Here is a 20,421-nt window from a genome sequence, read left to right as displayed (position 1 = left end):
AATAAATTATATTAAAAACCAGATATGTAGCAGTGAAAGTTACTACATTTTCTTTAAGTACTTACATAAATTGTTTTGCTTTAATACTATTTATACAATTCCTTATATTACATATAGGCTTTCTATTAAAAACTCATTTTCCAGATCATCTCATGATAGAGCAATACCCAAATACAAAAGGCCATAGTGTGCTGAGCCTCAATCTCTGCTCATACAAAGGAATGATCTCCTTACTTGAAGTGAAAATAGAAGAAAAAGAAACTTTTCTCCATGTTGATTCAATCAATTTTGCTTTTTAATGACATTTAAAACTTCTGTAGCAGAGCACTTATTCCACTGAGTCTAATCAAGTTTTTCAGTTGCATAAATGTAAGTATTTAGCCTTTTGTCTGCAGACTGCTCCTCTGCGTCCTTTTAAGCCTTGGGACTGAATTCCTGTCTCAAGCATGGCACAGTGCTGGGGGATTACCAACAGGATCCAGAATATGGTTTATAATTGAATTCCCAACAGGTCTGGCATTCACAAAGCAGAACAAAACAACACATTTTATTCTGAAGTATAAAGAGTTGGATCTGCAGCTGCTGCCTCTCAGTTTGTACCTGAAAATCCGAGAGTGCATCTTCACTTCCAGGCTCAAACACTTCATGAGCAGCTAAGAAATCAGCCAGTATTTTTTATATGCACTCTTCATGTCGACCATTGGCTCCTATACTGGGTGAAGCCAGAGCAAACTTCAGTGAAGTACACGGAACCAGGACTATAATCAAATTTAGATTAGGCTCATCTGTTTTTGTCAGGTGCATTTCTCTAACAGAGGGCACTAATCAGTAGTTTTAAAAAGTGAAATCTGAATGATTAAGAAATGCTGGCACCTTGACAGATGCCCCAATGTTATTAAAAATAGATTCCTCAAAATGGTGTCTCAAGGAAACATCTTAGAGAGGAAATAATAATTAAAAATAATTTACAAATTATACAAGCTACATAATCTTCACCTTTGTGTTCTAAAGCTCTTATTAAAATAAAAGGCAATAAACCCCTTAGAATCGTGATCTATTGAAAAAAATAAGCTAATTTGAGAAGAAGCCAGTCAATTTTTGTTTGGTACAGTTTGCCACAGTGTACAACTGTCAGTACTCTTTTAATTAATAAAAAAATTAAAATTGCGTTATATTTAACATATCTTATAAAAATATAGAAAATATCACTGAGCAGATAATCTTTAGTCATCTTTTTCCACTTATTTTGATTTCATGAAGTTTGTGTGTATAGACAGCTCAAATAAGCCAGTAGAAGAATGACTTTGCCAATTAAAGGCTTTGAATAAATTTTTAAAAAGCCAGTCAGATGCAAATGTATTGCTATTTACTTGGCCATTTAGGAATTAGAACTGTTTTGTCACAAGAAGGCAAATGTTCTCCATTCAGAGTTTCATTGTTCTAAAGAAGTAAGCCCACAAATGTGGATGGATCACATCTGATTGTAGCAACATGGAGATTGTTTTATGGCTTACCTGTGATAATTTAAAACAGATTAAGCAGAACTTTGGCACTGTGTCAGAATATACATATGCAATATCCATGTACACCTCTTACTGATGTATCTCAGCAACAAAATAAACAGGCTATTCTTCCATCTCAGGAAAGACCAGGACTCTCTGAGATTGAAGAATTATCACATAACTAAGAAAAAACTACTTTTTGATGAATGAGTCCTCATAGTAAGCATCATTCAGAACATACAGTTTTATTGGTAACCTGATTTTGAAGACATTTCTCTCTATTTCTACAGTCATATCACTTTCAGATGAGGAAAAGGCTGCAGCATACTAGAATATACTATTCCATCACCCCAGAACAATTTCTACCCTTCTTCTCATCTACCCTTCTGAAATGTTGTCTTTCATTTATTGGCCACTGGATTCTTGTCATGAAACACTTTAGGTCCAAATGCAGCACTTTGTAATATTAGTTTAAATTTTGAACTAAAATTATTTCAGCAGATGATACAGATGCTGCACCTTTTAAAATCAATATTATATGTGCATGGTTGGAATTAGGCTGCAATTTATGAAACTCCTAGCCATTAGTTTTACAAGAAGGTATTAAAATAAAAAATAGCTTCATAGCCAGCATACAATCTCTGCTTATGAAATAGAAATATCATTTCCACTGTAGGAAAGTATATCTTTTATATTGCTTGGTTTTATGGTTAGTTTGCTACAGACAAAACCCAGCCCCTGGCCCAAGGAACTGCTGGTGGGTGGGATGATCACTCCTGTTGGTTAATTAAATCTCATTAATGTTAACGCACAGGCTTGAATCTATTCTGTTGGACTCAAATGGAAAATGGGATCATACTTGGGCACTTGAGTCCTGAAGGCCAAACTGACCCTGGTTGGAGGAGTCTATTTGCCTCTGCCCCTCCTCGTTATCCAAGTGGGAATACTCTTCTCTAATTGTGCTTTTTAGTTATACCCAGTTGAACTGCCTGCATATCAACGTATTAGGAGAGAGAATAAAAGGAAATAAAGGACAAGGGCAGACCACAGTTTCATGCACAGGATTATGTTACAAAAACATCTTGAAGATTTTTATCACTGAGAATACATCAGGTTTGTCATACATAACCAGTTAAAAAACCATTCAGAATAAGAATTTCAAGTAAAGGTTATCTGCCACTGGGATCACATTTTCACAGCACATCTGCAATGAAGGCATCAAAGAGCAGGGATTTGAAACAGGCCCAGCCACTCCTATTAGTGCCACACAATGTAAAATGCAAATAGAGAATTCCATGGCACTGCATACTGAAATCTGAAGTTTCAGCTGTTTGTTTTGGCTCCTGACCAGGATTTATGGGCTAAACTTAAATAAGGGCAGACATTAGTTTGTGCTTAACTTTTACTTTTAGGTTCCTTCAGGCCTTCCACCCCTCAGCTCAGGACATAATGCGTTGGTTCTTAGGAGCTTTTTCCCAGGACAAACATTTCTCATGTATTGTCTAGATGTTTAATTTTGGTTTTATCCTCCCCCTCTGGATGGCTACAATCCCAAGAAATGCTCAGCATCAAGAGCATTGTTTCAGAAGAGTTCAGCTATCACCTTGATGCTAAAACAGGTGGCCACATTTAAGGACAAGATTAAAACCACTATGGATTTGCCTTCTAAGGAAATCTGTCACTTTAAAATTCCTTAAGAGAATCTGAAGTCTTAAAAATTTGGTTTTGAATTCAGGACTGAGCTCATGAAGCAAACTTCAGTATCTGTAAACTTTAGCATCTGCAGTGTGATCGTAGCTATATCATGGAACAATATAAAGAAAAACATTCTAGAATACATTGTACAACTGTACACCAAAGGAAGTTATGAGTATGGTCTAAAAACTAAAATGAACAAAGAAACACACACTTTAGCAGCTGTATTTCCCCAGGTCTTTCTGCAAGTTGTTTGCAAAACCAGCTAATTAACTCTTAGTACAAAAGCACATACTGAAGTTCCACTGACTTTACCTCATATTCACTCAAATGTAAATTGGAATACACTAAATTTAAAAAAAAAAAAAAAAAGGAAAAAAATAAAAGAGCAGTTACTACATTATTGTTAGTAGAAACTTAATGTTTTAAGATGCATGCACTGGGGAAAGAACTGTCTGATTTGACATCTTTGTCAAAAGATCTGTAGACAGAGAAGAGCTCCTATAGAGAGCTGCTACAACAGACAAAGTACTTTTAGAGTACCCAAAGGAACCATCCCTCTACAACGTTGGCATCTTCTTTAAAGAAAAATTCATCTTCCTTGTAAAGCCATCGAATTCAGTACAGGTGTGCTGATAACAAATGCCTACAGTAGTACTGATGCTAAAGAATGGATTAATAGAATTAGAGTCTGATAAATTCAGTAAGTTTGTGAAGAACAGGATAGTGGGAAACAGGGGGAATATTCAAATAACCCCAGGCCTATTCCTACCTCTTAGAGAAGCAAGCTTCAGATTAGTTTTTTTAGATTTGTTCAGATTTAAAGTTGTTGGATTTCAGTGGCTGAATACAAATCAAATTATTCTACGATTCTATAAATGTATGTGTATGTGTTGACTTTCCTTAAAAAACACATGCACAGGTCCAATTGTTTGACATCCCTCACAGCAAACTTATATTTTTGAAATAAAAGCAAAGGACATAAAATAGATTTTTCTCATTACACAGTAAAAAGCCACTATTGGACAAACTGAAAACAATCATTTGACTTGTGCAATAATAAACAGTGGCTTCTTTGTACAGTCATGATCATCAACAAGCAGACAAAACCTCCCCAAAAAGATAAGACCCCTGTCACAGACATCTTTCCTGAGAGCCTGTCACCAATGCAGATGGAGCTGCAGTCAGATTTCAACCAGAACAAGGCACTGCAAAGGAAGGAACTGCTGTGGAAAACATAACTTCTTTCCAAGGCAGGTAAGTCCCACTAGCACAGAAACTCTTGTGGCCTCAGTACAGAGAAAAAAAAAAGTTCAGTGGGTCACAGCCAGTAGCTGAAATTTCACCAAATCCCAAGTATTTGTCATATTCCACCTTTAGAAATCTAGCTGCAGCTTTGAAATATGCCCCAGTCTTTGTCTACAGTGTCAAACAAATCAGATTTTACAAGCTCATTCTGTATTCAGGTGAGGAAACGAAGTAGTTACTCAGTTATTGTAAGTACCATTTTTGACTCATGGTATTTCATTTTCTCATATGTAAAATAGGGTTTAAACAACATTTCCTCTCACTCCTACCTTCCTTCTTTTGCTAAGTCAGATTGCTGTAATTTGCAGTAAAAAAGTGTCTTCCATAAGATGTACAAACAACATCAATCTTGGCTTTCTATCCTAAGATTTAGGATGATACATTATGTATCAACTTATGTGTTTATCCTGTGGTTTGATTGGATCAGATGGAGCTGACATATTTGCTTCCTTCACTTAAATTCCAACTCCAGTTTGAAAAATGATGCGATTATATTTTTCTTCCTTTTCACTGACAGTTGGCAGACAAATCTTGGGAGCAACAAAGTACAATTTAGGTCTAAAAGAGGACTTCAGGAACTAATAGTTCCAAAGAGCAATCTGGTTAAGAAACACTGACAGAAGCCAATGATAACTTTTTTAAAGAACATGCAGTCTTACTGCAATATCAAAACTATTTAAGGAATGTAGAAATAATTTTCTCTTTTCAGTCAGAGAACTGAACAGGTAAGAATGTACACAGACAATCCACGGGGATGGTTTCTACACAAGCCATGCTACTAATGGCAGCTATACTTTGATTTATACCTTTATATTTTATATTTTTTGTTTATTTATACTTTGATTTGGTTGTCAGAGTTCTCTAAGCTGAAAGCATTATATTCCAGTGACTCAAAACAAACAACAACAAAAAAAAAGAAGCCCAGAAACAATCTTGTAATACTTGTAATACTGTTGTTGTAAAAACAAACAACAACAAAAAAAAGAAGCCCAGAAACAATCTTGTAATACTGACATCTTCCCACAACCTTAAGAATATATGTCACAGGAGGAAATGTAATTAGTTCTGACCTGTAATAATTCTTCCAGTTTGAAGTAAGCATATTAGCATATCAGCAGAAAAGGTATGGAAAATTTCAGAGGGTAGGGGAATAGAGCTGGTTTTTAATACCTGACTGAACCAAGTGAAGCTGTGTTGGATGGTGCAGCTGGTTCATCAAATTTTTACCAGGGGTTCTGCAATTTCAGCTTATTTTTATTACCTAGTCTTTATCCATCAGAGTTCAAGTATAAAGTGCAAGAGTCCTTGAGGCTACTTGCTTTTAGGAACAAAGAACTACTGAAAAATTCCAAGCATATCTCCCCTAACTAGGCTGGAGCACATAGAGAATATGCTGTCTGGCCAAACACAGTATGACTGTCTGTCAGAAAACCTCATGTCTTTAGCAGCAAAGTCACCTCTCTCACATCTAATGCTGAGAAAATCCCCAGACAGCTTTTTTTTCCTTTGAATGTTGTTACTTCCCTGTTCACCACAATGCACAGAGCATCCCCAAAGTTACTGTGCCAGGTTATATCACCAGATTTGCTCTTGTTTTTATTGCTGCTGACACTAGCCACAGAATAAAATACATGGTGGTAGAAGGGAGTTTTCAGCAGGTTTGTATTTACCCTCTGCTTGAACTGGATTATATGTTCTTTCATGCACAAAGGCTAAAGGTAAAACAAAAATTCTCACTTGTGTGCTTAAAAGAATATGTGCTAAATCAAACCATTCCTGTGAAATTTGGGTGCCTGTGCTGCTCTGCAGAAAAACACAGACAAGTCTGGGTTTGTGTGTATTCAGAGTGTCACCACAGACAGTAGAGTTGTGCTTTGAGCATCTCAAATACCATCAAACCATAAATACCAGTAAGATTCTCAGAGCCAGTGTATGAGATGCTGGTCAGAAAAAAAAAAATAGCAAATAATTTAATTTAGGGAGTGATTATAGCAACTGGCACATCACACTGCACCTATGCTGCTACCTCACCTTGGGGCAGAGGAGAGCTCTGAACAAACCATGAACTGCTGCTGTGGGAGGGAAAACAAAAAAATTAAGAGATGCCCCAAGTCACAGTGCAATTTCTTAGCCCAAAAAACCCATGCAGGTGTTTTCATGTGTGACAGAGCACACACATGGTACCCCAGACATTTCTGGTATATTCACAACAAGGTCAAACTCCACATCTAAAAATTCAGTATCAACAGTAGGCTGTCTAAAATATGGATATTGATCAGGCCCCCAGTTTGGTCCTCACTTCATACACTGAGACCTGTAGCTTCTGCTGTGTTAACCTCATTTGGCACCTCTGTCACCTACCCCAGTCCATATTCCTGTTTGTTGGCTGGAGGCTTGAATAATTTGTTTTGAAAGAACAAGATCATAACATAATTCACCTTCAAAAAGACATGAGAGTTCTGTTGGTCTGTGCAGAACTTGTGCCTTTGATGAAGAGACAGAGATGATGAGAAAGTCTGGCACATGCCACTGAAGACAGGAATTTTAAAAATTGCATCTAACAGAATACATCACTGAACAAAGCTAACTGGAGAAATTACCTGTGAAAATTGACACTCCAAACTGTCACATTTTCATGATGGAAATCAGAGCATACAGGAAGAATTTCCAGATAGCACTCCACACGGTGACATGGGGGAAGGCTGCCATACATCTGCCTGGGTCTTGCAAGGACAAAAGGTTTTCTGGGCTTGGCTTGGATATGAGATATTTTCAGGTGCATCAGACTTCTGTTTGCTCAGTATTTCAGATGAGTTCTGCATGTACCATACAAACTCTTTAACACTTTAGGTGCTGTAGCTCTGACTGATGCAATTTTGTGTCTCTGCTGCTCAGAAATCAAAAAATTCTGCCAAATCCTCTGTCTCTACACAGTGGAAACTTCTAAATGAAAACACAAGATACCTCAATGGAACGTACAGATGTACAGATGCCTCGATGCAAAGGTCATTGGCAACACCACAGAGCTTTATCAAGAAGGATCTGAATCCCAAAAGGGCACAATGCAGTAGGAACAACACAGGAATGTGAATGTACACTGTTGAAATACCTACACTGGGAATAACACACTGTTAGAAATGTCTCTGGTAAAACTCTGCCACACAGATGTTCTATTGACAGTACTATTCTAGTGATTCAAAATATGCAAAACCCCAAAAGTCTTTGGAATTGTAGGAGTTCGAGACCTTGCATTATCTTGGCGTGCTCAAAAAACCCCAAACCAAACAAACAAAAAAAACTCCACCAAAAATACCCAAAACAAAACAAACCAAACAAAAAAAACCACAAAAAAACCCTCCACACACAAACAAAAAAACCCACTAAAAAAAACAAACAAAAAAACCCAAGCTCATTGGCAGACACTGTGCAGAAAGATCAAAATACTTGGCAGAGGTAGAATGCACCAAACCACAGACTTTCATTTTCAGAGAGATTACAGAGAAAGAAACCACCAAAGTTATGGACATCACTGCATTGCCAAGATGAATGAGTGTTCCCTACATTAGAGAACTAATGGGACTAAAAACGGGTAAATGGGAAGATATATCCCTTCCAGGCTGCAAAGGAACAGAACAGTATGATCCTGTTAGAGAATGCCTCAAGTCAACATTCTTGTGCTGCACCTTATCTGTGGTCAAAATGTGAATTTCATTTACCAACAGTCCACCAGCCTCTTTATTCCATTTGCATACCTTTCATTCTATTTGCTTTAGGAAGAGAATCTGCCTGTCATCTTCTTGGAAGTGTTTATATTTTTAAAAAATGGAAATATCACAGTATGTTACACAAAACCCCCTTATTTCCTCTAGAAATGGAAACACTCCTCCCTCTTGCTGTTACGTTTAATGCTTAGAAGTTAATTGCATTAGAGTAGTTCTACTTTATGCAATTCCATACTTGGAGTGTAGAATAATCAGGTTCACTAAGAATTTTCTCAAGAGTTATCTGTCAGCACCCATAACTCATCATAAAACCGGTTATGTCACTTCTGGTGTGGCTTTCATGACTTTGGTGCCTGCCAGAGTAACAATCAACATGAGATTATTCCATGGCTAATCCTGGGGTAAGTGGCTCCAGTGGCATCCCCTGTTAGGGGTCTGCATGATCCCAGTCTTACGAGGATACTCTGGTGAGCACACAGCAGACACAAAATTATTTTCAAACTGGTTAATCACTGAATTAACTGGTTACCATGAAACACTGTGCTGAGTAACACTGATGAAATTTATTAAAAATAGCACATACTTTTCTGAGTGTGCACTCCATAACAAGGAAGGAGTTTTATCTGACTTCTGGTCAAATGGGAAAATCCCTTCTCTGCCACCTATTCTCCATTTTAATACTTGGTATAATATATATAGATAAATTACAAGGTCTGCAAATCTCACTTAAGATACCACCAAGTTTTGTACTGCAAGACACTACTGTAATGAATACCTCATTTTTCACCACTAGGAAGCTTATATATTTCCCTTTCTTGGAATGCTTCAGATCAGCCTGGTTCTCACAATAATCCACCCTAAATCCATCTTTTCCGTGCCAAGATCATAATATGAATTGTTCTGACAAATTAGATCTTCTAAGCACTCAGATTACAGATCTATCTATTTAACAGCTGCATATTTCTCACTCTTTTTTTTTTTTTTTTCCACATTCAGCAATCTCCTCCGTTTCAAAGTGTTCATGAACTTAAGGCAACCACTGATGCCAGAGAGCACACGGCACAATTAGCTGATTCTTCATTCTTATACCAAACCTATTGTAAAAAACTATGTTGAAATTTTTACATCCTTACTTAGTATCAAGCCATACACACGGAAAATACCTAAAAATCCCTAAAATCCTATTTCCCTAATGGAGATGAAGGGCTTCAAATCAATATAAGCTTTTCCACCAGCTTGAGTGGCCATACAAGCAAAGCAGACTCGGAGTGATATGCAATGAAAAATAAGGATAAAAAGTTATAGTTTCTAATATTTTCATAAACCATTTCTGATGGAAAAAAAGCCAATTAAAATTATCAAATGTTGAACTTACTATATTTGAATATTGAATTTCTCTTAGCATAAAAAACCAGCTTTGTGTGAAAAGTCTTTTGAATTTTAAAGCTAAAATTTCTGAAGCAGGTATGACACCGGCTTTAATTGCAATTGCAAAGGGGTGATAAACAGGTCTTTGCCAGGTAACCACTGAGGAATATAAACTTCTAGCTGAGGACTGGAAATTCTAACTACAAGATAATTTGTTGCTAGTTTTAGGGTTTTTTTCCCTTTTTTAGGTTTGGTTTTTTTTTTTTTTCCCCAAAAATGAGTAATTTATTATAAAACTAGAGATTCATAATATTGTGAAGAAATAACTTGGTCCCATCTACCACAATGAAAATATGGACATTTCAGACTAAGGAACAGCATTAAGGTTGCTTAGTTAACTAATTAAATTATAGCATTTCCCTTAAATGCTGAGGATGTCACTCCACTGCTGCATATACTATTCATCTTTATAAAAGCTTCCTGGGCTCCAGTCTGAAAAGAAAAATGGAAATACAGTCACAGTGCAATCTCCATCAAGTTTTATCAAAGAAAATTGTAATGCTCAATGACCCTATTTAAAATAATATGTAATTATTTAAACAGAATCAAAATACTTCAAGTCAAGTATCAAAGAAATTTTTCTGCATTGGTCAACATTATAGAGCAAATACTAAATTTCAGATTATCCAGATTACACATGATTACACTACTTAGTAAATCACAAAGTAACTATGCAGTAAATAATCATGTAACTATTTCCTGCAGACTCTGGAAAGATATTTGATGAATCTTTTCAGCCACTTTGCCATCAAGGATGGTTTAAAAACATCAATTCCACTAAAAGGGCTTCAGAGAAGACTCTTGTCTGGTGCTTGTTCCTTAACTGTCACATTCTGACAGGCTTTAAAATCATGTCTAGGATTTTGTGCTTTTTTTTTTTTTAATAACCAAGCAAACATAATGATTAAAAACAAACAAACATAAAGAAACACCACCACAACCCCAAGATCATTCACTGTCTGTTTTGCCAAAGACACTGAGCCACCTACATGTTAAATCTACACGTGGCTGATCTTTTGAGAATTTACTTTTGTTGTTACCAGAAGATGATTCAACAGCAGCTGCTTTTGCAAAAGAAGCAGCTTTGAATAAAGAAAGAAATCTGTGAGACCTACATCACTGGTTTGTAAGAAGTTGTTAGAAGTGTACAAACCCATTAAGCTGGGCTCATTTGCAGTCACGTCCCTTTGCAGAAACACTGCTGAGTTGACAGAAGCAGCAGCACTTTGGAGCAAGGAGTAATTTTGATTGTGTTAATAACTAACATGGAGGGAGTATTCTACTGGAGCACGAGAGGGGAGTCAGAACACATTGACTTTGGGAGCATCCCCTCTGTAGGGAACTCCCCAGAACCACGGGATGGGCTCCCCTTCCTGCCATGGGAACACACAGCCACAGCTCGGAACACCAAGAACCTGCGTGTGAAGGTGCCCCAGAGAGTCCTTTCCACTGGAAAATGCACAGCAACAAAGTGCTACTTCCTGCCACCAACTGGGGCTCAGTGCCCTGTTCTCATGGCAGGAAGTTTAACGTGAAACATGCAAAATACAACAGAATCACACGAAAAGAAGCATCTGCACATGAAACTGCTTTGATCACACAAGTTGACCAGTGCAACAGTAAAGAATATTCCCAACGTGGATCTCAGTGAAAAGAGCTCCACAGTTTCTAATGACATTCAAAGGACTGACAGGAAATTAAATAGGTTATATTTCAAAATTATTAGCAAATTCAAGAGGAAAGTATGTATAAATGAGATCTCCATTTCTCTTACCTTTGCAATGGTCTCGTGCAGGCTGAAGGAGGGATCCAGCTCTTCAGTTTTTGTTGCATGCACAGGAAAAAGAGCTTCGGAGAGAAAGCTGGAATTCTGTGAGAAAGAAGGAGCTTTTTAGGATTCCACATTGATTTCCTCATTCAATTAGTTATTGGATTTTGTTGATAGATTGAAAAACTCTTCAAATCTTTCTTAAGTTTTGAAGATTATGAAACTTATTTCACCGATCCACTGATTAACTGATTCCGAGTCCCCGAGAAACGCAAAATCCCGCTAAGTCTTATGACTTTATTCCTGGAATGGCAGTTGTCTTTGTAATTATGCTTCCCAAAGCAGCTAAAAATTTTGCCTCCAGGGAGAAAAAAAAATCCACACAGGTTTTATTCTGGGCTAAGCAATCAGACATTTTATTAACTACGTTATGATTTAAGTCTTCAGAAGAAATGTAACCACAATAATCAAATAATACTCTTTTATCTTCTGCAACCATCCTAGTTCTCTATCCAGTAATACCACCTATATAATGAGGGATTTTTGTCAATTCCCTAAAATGATATACTTTAGGTTGACCACTCTTTTAATACCAGACAATCTTTATATATTGTTTGTAGATGATGGTCATCTCTCCTTGTACTGCAAGGAATCAAGACATTATTTGCATATTTACTGTCTCAAGGAAACCAATGCCAAGGAGCGGACTGGAAAAAAAGGCAAAGCAATACGAAACAAACCTCCAAGCCTCAAAGGTGCCCAGATGCCTAAAACAGGAATTACATTACACTGCCGGCAAGTTTGCTTGTTAGATTTTTCTATTAATTGATGCCTTCATGATCAATATTCTATCAGTATTTTCATTCATTTCTAGGAGATTATTTCTGGTAGCAAACTCCCACCACTTTCTTTAAAAAAATAAATATATAATTAGCACTGCATCACACAAATTTTTTGTGTTCAGTGATGCATCTGTGTGTTGCATAACTTGTCACAGAAGCATCACAAAAATAAATGAAGCCATTTTTTCTTTCAGAATTTTTTTTTTTTTTAGATCTCAGGGAGAAGATGCACGAAGTCATTTATTACAAAGATGAAATACATACTTCTGTATTAACTCATAACTATTCATCTTTGTTTCAAGCTGCACACCAGTTTACAGAGCTGTGTCATTTGACTGGGGGGCTGCTGAGGAACGCCCTCATTCTGCTGCGGTGGTGCTAATGCTGTTCATCATCAGTCACATAATTGCAATCAATAACTTAGAGACAGTTACATTATTTATATTTACTCTTGAGTATCTTACTGAGATGCAGTGGATGGAATGACTACCAAATGAGATTTGCTACAGAAATCAGACTGTTGCTCCATCTCGACAAATATCCTTTTTTTGGAATCTAAAGCTTGGTGAATCAGCTGCCTGGAAAGCAGGGAGACACTGCTCACTGGGTTTTCCTCCCACTCCACTCTAGACTCCAGCTTGCCAGGTAAACCAGCAGCCTCTGCTGCCTGAGCCTCTGCCTTTGGAAGAACTCAACACAAATAGGCAACGATCAGCAAATAAATCAAAACACATTTGGACATAACAAGTGGTTTTGCTCAAGAAGGAATCAAGACCCTCCTTGCTAAAAGGATTGCTTGAAAAGGATTGCTGTTTAGCTTTCTGGCATCTGAAATAATCTTGCTCTGCACTTCTAAAAGGAAATGTTTGAAACAGTTGTGGTTGCCTTTTTTTTTCTTTTTTTTTTTTTTTCCCCATAAAAGGCTCCTCCATAAAGAACTGCTGGAAAGGCCAACTTTGTTTCTCTTGCTTTTTGTTGTTTTTCAAGCAGTATGCTCACCAGAGAAAGCTGCATGAACTTTCTAACTAACAGAAGTCCATTCTTTATCCCAGGGAGCACACGGCAGAGAGATGAGTCCCAGTGATGTTCCAAGAGCACCTCTCAGCATTTAACAGGAAGAGCAACACCTTCCAAGAGCTGGAAACAGAATCACACTTCTCACTGTTTCTTTCACCAAGCTCACAATAACAAGTGAGTCTTGTATTTTGGTATTTTTGAACAGCAATTTGCTAAGCAAATTTCTAGTAAACGCACACCAAGAAAACGACCTGCTAATCAAAACCATTAAAACCAATTGTATTATTCCTTTATGCTTTTCAGCCACAGTAGGAGCTACAGCTGCAGCTGCTGTCTTCATCCTCTCCCACATTCACCTCCTAAACACAAATCATCCTCCTCTGCCCCAGCCAGGCATTAGGATCACCCCCACCTTGTACAAAGGGCAGAGTCTTCCATGCATTGTGAATGCTCTGGAGATGGTATCAAATTATGGAAAAATCTTTTCAAGGCCAGACCACTGTGAGACATCCTAAAATTTAGGAGACCAAACTTCCAGTCATGCTTTGAAAATTTTCTCCTTTGCTTTTCATTGTGTTCTGTTAATTTTCCTTTCAGTTCATAGCTATCCAAATGGATTAAGAACATTTGCTCTTCTGAGATGAAGTTACATTTTCATCATACAAACTTTACAGTCCAAAAAGGATCACCCTAATAATCCTTGAATTCCCTCTATAAACTCATCAGAAGAGAAATGAACTAGCGTAACATGTATTTGGAAGTGAGTTTCCAAACCCTCCCTTTGTCTCGTCTTCCTTTTGGAATGACCAGTTAACCTGGTCTTTTCAATACTCATTTAATGAAGCATTCTGTGTGATTAGAATGACATTGATGTTCCACTTTTCAAATAATGGGTCACTTCTGATTAAACTTCGACTGAACATTCAACTTTCAATCTTAAAACAAATTGTCTCCTTTTCTTTTTAATTTGAACCCAATTTCCTGCTGCCCTTGGGTCTTGTGACAGTAATTAATTGATATATGAATCAATTAAATGGAGATCGAAAATGCAGGTGAAAATCTCTCAAAACCCCAAATCTGGCTTACTCTTGCTTATTTATGATGGACACTTGCACTAAAATTCACTTCTGATTTACTACACTCATTTTTCTAACTTAACTTATCCTTCCCCAACTAATTAAGTGAACAAAATGTTTCACCTTCTAAAGGTACTAAATTTGCCATCCCTTGTGTACTCTCTTATAACATGCCTTCAATTTATATGCCAACTTTCAACCACTGCATTTTAAATCACGAATAAAATCCCACAGCACTTCTGGTGATTTAATGTAAAACAGAATAAAGACCAAGACATGCTTTAGAGATTTATTTTGCTGTCATTAAATAAAAAAAAAAAAAGTTTAAAAAATATCAAACTTTACCACACATTGTCTTAGAACTGCAATTATTTCTGTGAATACCTGCGAATTTTTTTTACTAGGCCAGGACAATGCTGAATCCGCAAGACTATTTTTCTGGACTATTGAGAAACAGTAAAATTACCAGTTAGAGAAATTGTTAAATTATGCACTCAAATTATGTAAGTAATAATTCCTTAATATGCTCTCATTCCACACCGGAATAGATTTTTCTTGCCTGATGAATGTTCCCCTGCTTTTGCAAGAAGATATCCTTCTGTTCTTAACAGAATGAATCGTTTCAGCCACTTTGCCATCAAGGATGGTTTAAAAACACCTGTTCTTAACCTGGTGAATAACACACAAGTATCTCCATTTTTTTGGTTTTTGGGTTTTTTTGGGTTTTTTTGTGCTGTTGAGGGAGGTGTGGCTTTTTTGTTGTTTGTTTGTTTTGAAAGTAACAGTTAATGGAGGTTTCTCCACTCAGCAATAATGCTCCATCTGCAAAAACGATCTTTAGACTTAAGTTCTTCATCCAGTTTGACTTCACCCTTGTTAACATTTGTCTGAATTGTCCATCCTCAGGGCAGCATTGCCCTTCAGCACTTCACCATATTCATGGCACCAATTTTATACTGCACAGAAGTAAGACAAAAAGAAGGCACCAGGAAAGGTACAAACAGAGAGGAAGCAGTGAGAGCAGAAATCCTTCTGAAATTTGTACAGGTAGGCAAGAGGTATAAATGTGCTAATCTTACACTGCTAAAGGCTGCAAGGCAAACACACAAAAGAAGGATGGAAGCCAAGAGAAAAATGTTTATTTTCTTCACACAGACAGTGAAAAGAAAGAGTTGTTTCACCTCACCTAAGCTAAAAATCCATCTCTTCCCCATTTTCCGTTTTTTTTTTTTTTTTTTTTTTTTTTTAACCTCCTGGCAGGGTGATTGAACCAGAGGTTTGACTGTAAGAAGGATCAAAAAGAGAGTAATGGAAAAGGTATCTCATAGACTAAAATATGGCTTATCATCAGCTATCTGGATTACTTTTACTTTGGGAGGGTCCTGCAGACTAAAGCAGATTTACTGAAAAAGTGGTTTATGTAGAATAGAACAGACTGAAGCCAAAGTATGGTTCTCTAAAGTGTGGGTTAAATTGAATTGATGAAATAATACCAGGCATTAAAGTATTGCATATAGGATTTCTCACCAATAAAGGCCCATAGGGCTGCAAATATATTGCAGAAGTGTTCCTGCCTCTCCATCTCACTAGCAAGCTGACTTTACCCTTTCTAGAAAATGCACCAGATATCTAATTAAACATGACCTCCCAAATCCACAAAGGATTATAAAGTGATGTGAAAGATCGTTTCACTGATGCAAAAGACATAAAATAGATGGTTTTTTTAATAAAGCAAAGCTTTGCAATTGCCACAGCCTAACACGTGTCTACAAAGTGAGAATGCCCCTACTCTGGAAAATGGGCTTGTCAGAAGGAGTTTCTGGCAAGAGTCTTTTCTTTGGTATTTTTACCATTTCAGTTTATTGAAGAACTTTTAGAAAAGAAACAAAAGCACATCTATTTTCTGTTTGAATATTCTAGTAAAGATGCGCAGTGACCTTGCAATGCCACTCAATGCTGGACAAAATGAGCAAGGCCTGACAAACAAGACTGCACAGAATACAGGAGAGGCAGAATTGGATTCACTGCTGCACAAGTTGTTTTATTATTCAACTCAATTGCAGCCAGAAAAACCCCAGCCAACAGTCGTAAGGAAAAGAATATAAGCACATTTCTCTCATCTCTTTTAATTTAATGTTTTCTTCCTTATGTTAGTAAGTGAATTGAAATAATCACTGTAAAGCTATAAATTCACAGACTGCAGCACAAAGAAAGCAACTTTTAAGATGTCAGGATACTTGCCTGGCTTTATTCCTCTGCAGTTTTCCCCTGGTGCTTTTTACACTGAAAGCATAATCAGCAGTTTAGGCAGGAGGAAGGGGCCCCAGTCAGAAATCTGGAACCTGACAGAGGATCTTCCCTAAGTTTCAGAATGTTAGAAACAGGAGGCTCAGCTCAGATTCACTACATCTGAGAGAAAACAGCTTTTCTTGGATGTGTTGTATGAAGGACACGAGAACATTTTGTAACATTTTATCATCAACTGTGAACATTCAAATGACACGGAAACATGAGGTTCCAGGAAGATCATCCTAACTGTCCTGGAAGTCATGAATCCCAGTGACAAGGTCTTTCACAATCACAAATATTATCAATCACAGTGCTTTTATTTCCTGATTCAATGCTTCCTATTTCCAGATTTTATTTTCAGTGCTCAAATAGATACTTATTACACTGAAAGAAAAGATCTGATGCTAGACACTGGACAGATGCTGTGTAGGTGGGAGGCTCACCACCTTGCAGTAGGAATGAAAATTGTCTTTTGCTAAGAATAATAATGTCTTCAAACAATATTTATTTATCAAAGCCTTATTAACCAGTTTTTTAATGGACAGAATAAGATATATCAAATATTGCAAACTTTATCAGAGAGAATGCATCGTTGACTCAAACCACAGCTCTTTGATTGTCCAGTCATCTTGACTTTTCCCCCCCAAGTATTAAAAGACAAAACTGAGTGTCACACTACTAATATCTACTGACACAAAACAAGATTTGATACTTATTCCAGATATTCTACCAGAAGATTTTCAGTTGGTCAGTTGAATTTAGCCACTCAGAAGTACAGTGGTAAAACATTACCATGAATGCAACAGGCTATTAAATTCTCCAGGGAGAACAGATAATTCAGTGACATCTGTCCTTACATAATACGGGTTTTCAGTAACTAGATGCTTCAAACAGAAGCAATTAATTCGTGTCTAAACAAATTTTTCACATTTTCCAATATCCCATTGATCCTGTTAATTCCCAGGCTTTCTTCCCTTGACTTCCAACAATCCTCAGTCAATTCCAAGACACTGAGGAGCCTCTGAGAGAATCTGCAAGGACAGAGCTTACAGAAACATGTACTCATGCAGTGTGAATGAATGCTAAAGAAGCTGTGTGATTTTGATACTATAAGGCAAGTTTACATAAAGAAATTTTCCCTTCTGGATGCACTGTGTGATGTTTGGTACATCAAAGCACTAGGATTTGTGAGGCCAGACAGATTTTTTTGGAGCAGAGTAATGTATCCAAACTGATGAGGACGTCATCAGTTTCACTAGCATTAGTGCAATAACAAAGATGCTCTTCCATGAAATTAAGTAGCTAAATATTCATATTATTCAATAAAACAACTCAAGCAATCAATTGAACATCAAACGCATTTTGTCTTGTAAAACACCGAGTCATTAACCTTAACAATTTCACCATGCTCTCACTACCAAATTCAACTCAATTAGCGCCCAAATGAACAGATGGACTAATGAATTAATGAATTATTGGTGAGTACTACACTAACCCCTGACTGAACTGAGAAATTAAAAAACACTAATTTATGCTAGAGACAGAGAAAACACATTGGTCAGGAAAAAATCAGTATGAATAAAGAAAAGCACAGCTATTATAAAGACAGCATAGACCCTAAGTCAGAAAGGCAGCTGTGGTTTGGACTTCACAGGTAGTCCCAAGGCAACCTGCTGGGGACTCCTGGAACTATTCCTTCTTACACACTGGCAGTTCACTGCTTTTACAAGCACAACTGAAACCTCTCTCTTGACCCTGACACAACCGACTCCCACTGCTACACCTTGTTTCCCATGAAGTTCTACTACACAGTTAATAAACTCTCTCAGCAGCAAGTGCAACAGCATCAAACTCTCCAGAGGCAGTTCGGAAAAGGGAATCCTGGATTCCCAAGCAACTGTCCTGAGGCTGATACACGTTTGCTCCTTTGCTAAGACTTTCTGGTATACTAACCACAATGGTACTTTGATTATTTCATACAGGCATGAAACATCTCCAGTAACTCCCCATGGGCAACTACCAGCTGTGTTATTTCCTTAAAAAATTTAACATGTACCAGAGAGAAAAGAGAAGTAAAACAGGGAATGAGGGGAGCCATGCAGAGCTGTATTTTCAGAGGGAAAAGCTATCAAATTGCAGATCATCATAGAAACACACTGCTATTATGCAAATTCCCTACTAGCATAGATGCAAAAGGAGAAACGTGGCTTCTGTTTGGGGTAAGAATCTCCCTGGAATTACAGACCCAGAAAACCAGTGCTAAATCTTTTCCAAGAACATTTACACAAATGCCACAGGCCCTGAAGTTCTCTGCTGAGCAGCTATGGCTGAATTAAGCACATCGTGTCTTTGCATACAATATGACCTGATCCCTCTAAGAAAATGATGCTGTGATGCTTCTAATGGAATTTCCTGATAAGTATACTTGGCTCTGATAAATTAATTGGTATTGGGTAACACTTAATCAAGGAGGACATTAATAACATAAAATGAACAGCAGAACATTTACCAGAAGGGCCTGGTCAGCTGTAGATAATCCAAGCAGTCAGTCAGAAATCTTAGGACTATGTACATGGCCATACTAACTCTTTCCTGGCTGGAAAGGACACACCAGAAGTAAAGGAGAAAATGACCTGGATATGGAGTAACAACGAGATTAATGCTGTGATGCAAGAAAGTGAGATAACTGCACTAAGAATATGGAGATCCAGAACTTCAGAACGTGAAAGTGGATTGCCTTGAAGCACTGGAACTGTCTGACCAGTGATTACATTACTGATACAAACCCAGCAGCTCTCAATAAAGAATACTGCAGGTCAGACTACTCAGGTTTGCTTTCTCTGTGCACACACAGGTACGAGGTTGTACCTGTGGAGTTGAAACTACTCCACAGACTTCGCTTCCTTCCCCAAAGCCACGTTGATTATATATACAGATGCATTTAAAATAAAATGTGTTTGGGGTTCAAATACAGTTTCCCATTCACTTTAGAACAGATACAGGGCAGATGCACTGAAACACACTCCAAGCTGCCTAAGCCCTCCCTCTACAACAACATAAGCACATCAAGGAGACAAAAGCAGCTTGCTACACGAGAGTTATTTTTTTGTAAACTAGACCCTAAGTCCTCTCCATCAAGGACAGTTCCTCTGTTTCTTTTCTCGCAACAAAGAAATCTTGGAAAGCTTTTAATTTCTTTTGAGAGAAGTGCATGATGTGTCAGTCTAAGAATGTAAATATTGAAATCAAGAAACTGCAGTAAGTTTGCCCACAGAGTGATAAAAACGAATAAAAGAGGTCAGGATGGGGTGGGAAGGAGGATGTAGAGGCTGATGGTAAGAACAACTGAGAAGCCACATTCACTGAAGAGTTAAGATTTAGTGCCCTCTGTTTTACACCAGTGTGGGTGAAAATCACTTTTAAGGGCCCTAATGAAAGTTGAAAGTTACCTTCAGAAAGTTATGCATATTTCAACAGAAATAAAAATCATTATGCATTCTCTCTAAAGAGGATACAATCTCAAACTGTCAAAATTCTAAACTCTTCTACATATATTACATACAAATGCCTTCTATAAAGAAACCTCTTTTCATTTTTCTTCTAAATTAGCTTAGTGGTCCATGGTATTACACTGCCTTGGTCTAGCCTGTGAATAATGTGACAGGTAATTTTTATACTCCTTGCCTGAACTTAAGTTTGAGTGAAGATACGGAAAACAACTTTTATGATCTAGGTGTAAAAGTAAATGTTCTGTGAGTCCTGCATACCCAAACG

The 20,421-nt window shown here is 37.3% G+C and overlaps 1 protein-coding gene across 8 annotated transcripts in view; it reads right to left on the bottom strand.

The window, feature by feature from the left end:
* The window catches only part of NAALADL2 (N-acetylated alpha-linked acidic dipeptidase like 2), a 421,429-nt gene that overhangs the window by 51,632 nt on the left and 349,376 nt on the right, over positions 1 to 20,421 (bottom strand). For 7 of the 8 annotated variants that reach the window (XM_039556880.1, XM_039556879.1, XM_039556882.1 and 4 more), the window contains one exon: positions 11,430 to 11,525. In XM_039556880.1, coding sequence (XP_039412814.1) covers positions 11,430 to 11,525 — 96 coding nt within the window. Of the gene's footprint in view, positions 1 to 9,945; positions 10,088 to 11,429; positions 11,526 to 20,421 lie in introns of those variants that run through there. The other variant, XM_019284694.3, reaches the window with a different exon arrangement.

This window comes from Corvus cornix, chromosome 9 (genome assembly GCF_000738735.6).
Source record: "Corvus cornix cornix isolate S_Up_H32 chromosome 9, ASM73873v5, whole genome shotgun sequence".
Taxonomy (NCBI): Eukaryota; Metazoa; Chordata; class Aves; order Passeriformes; family Corvidae; genus Corvus; species Corvus cornix.
This window is presented reverse-complemented; position numbering and strand designations above follow the sequence as displayed.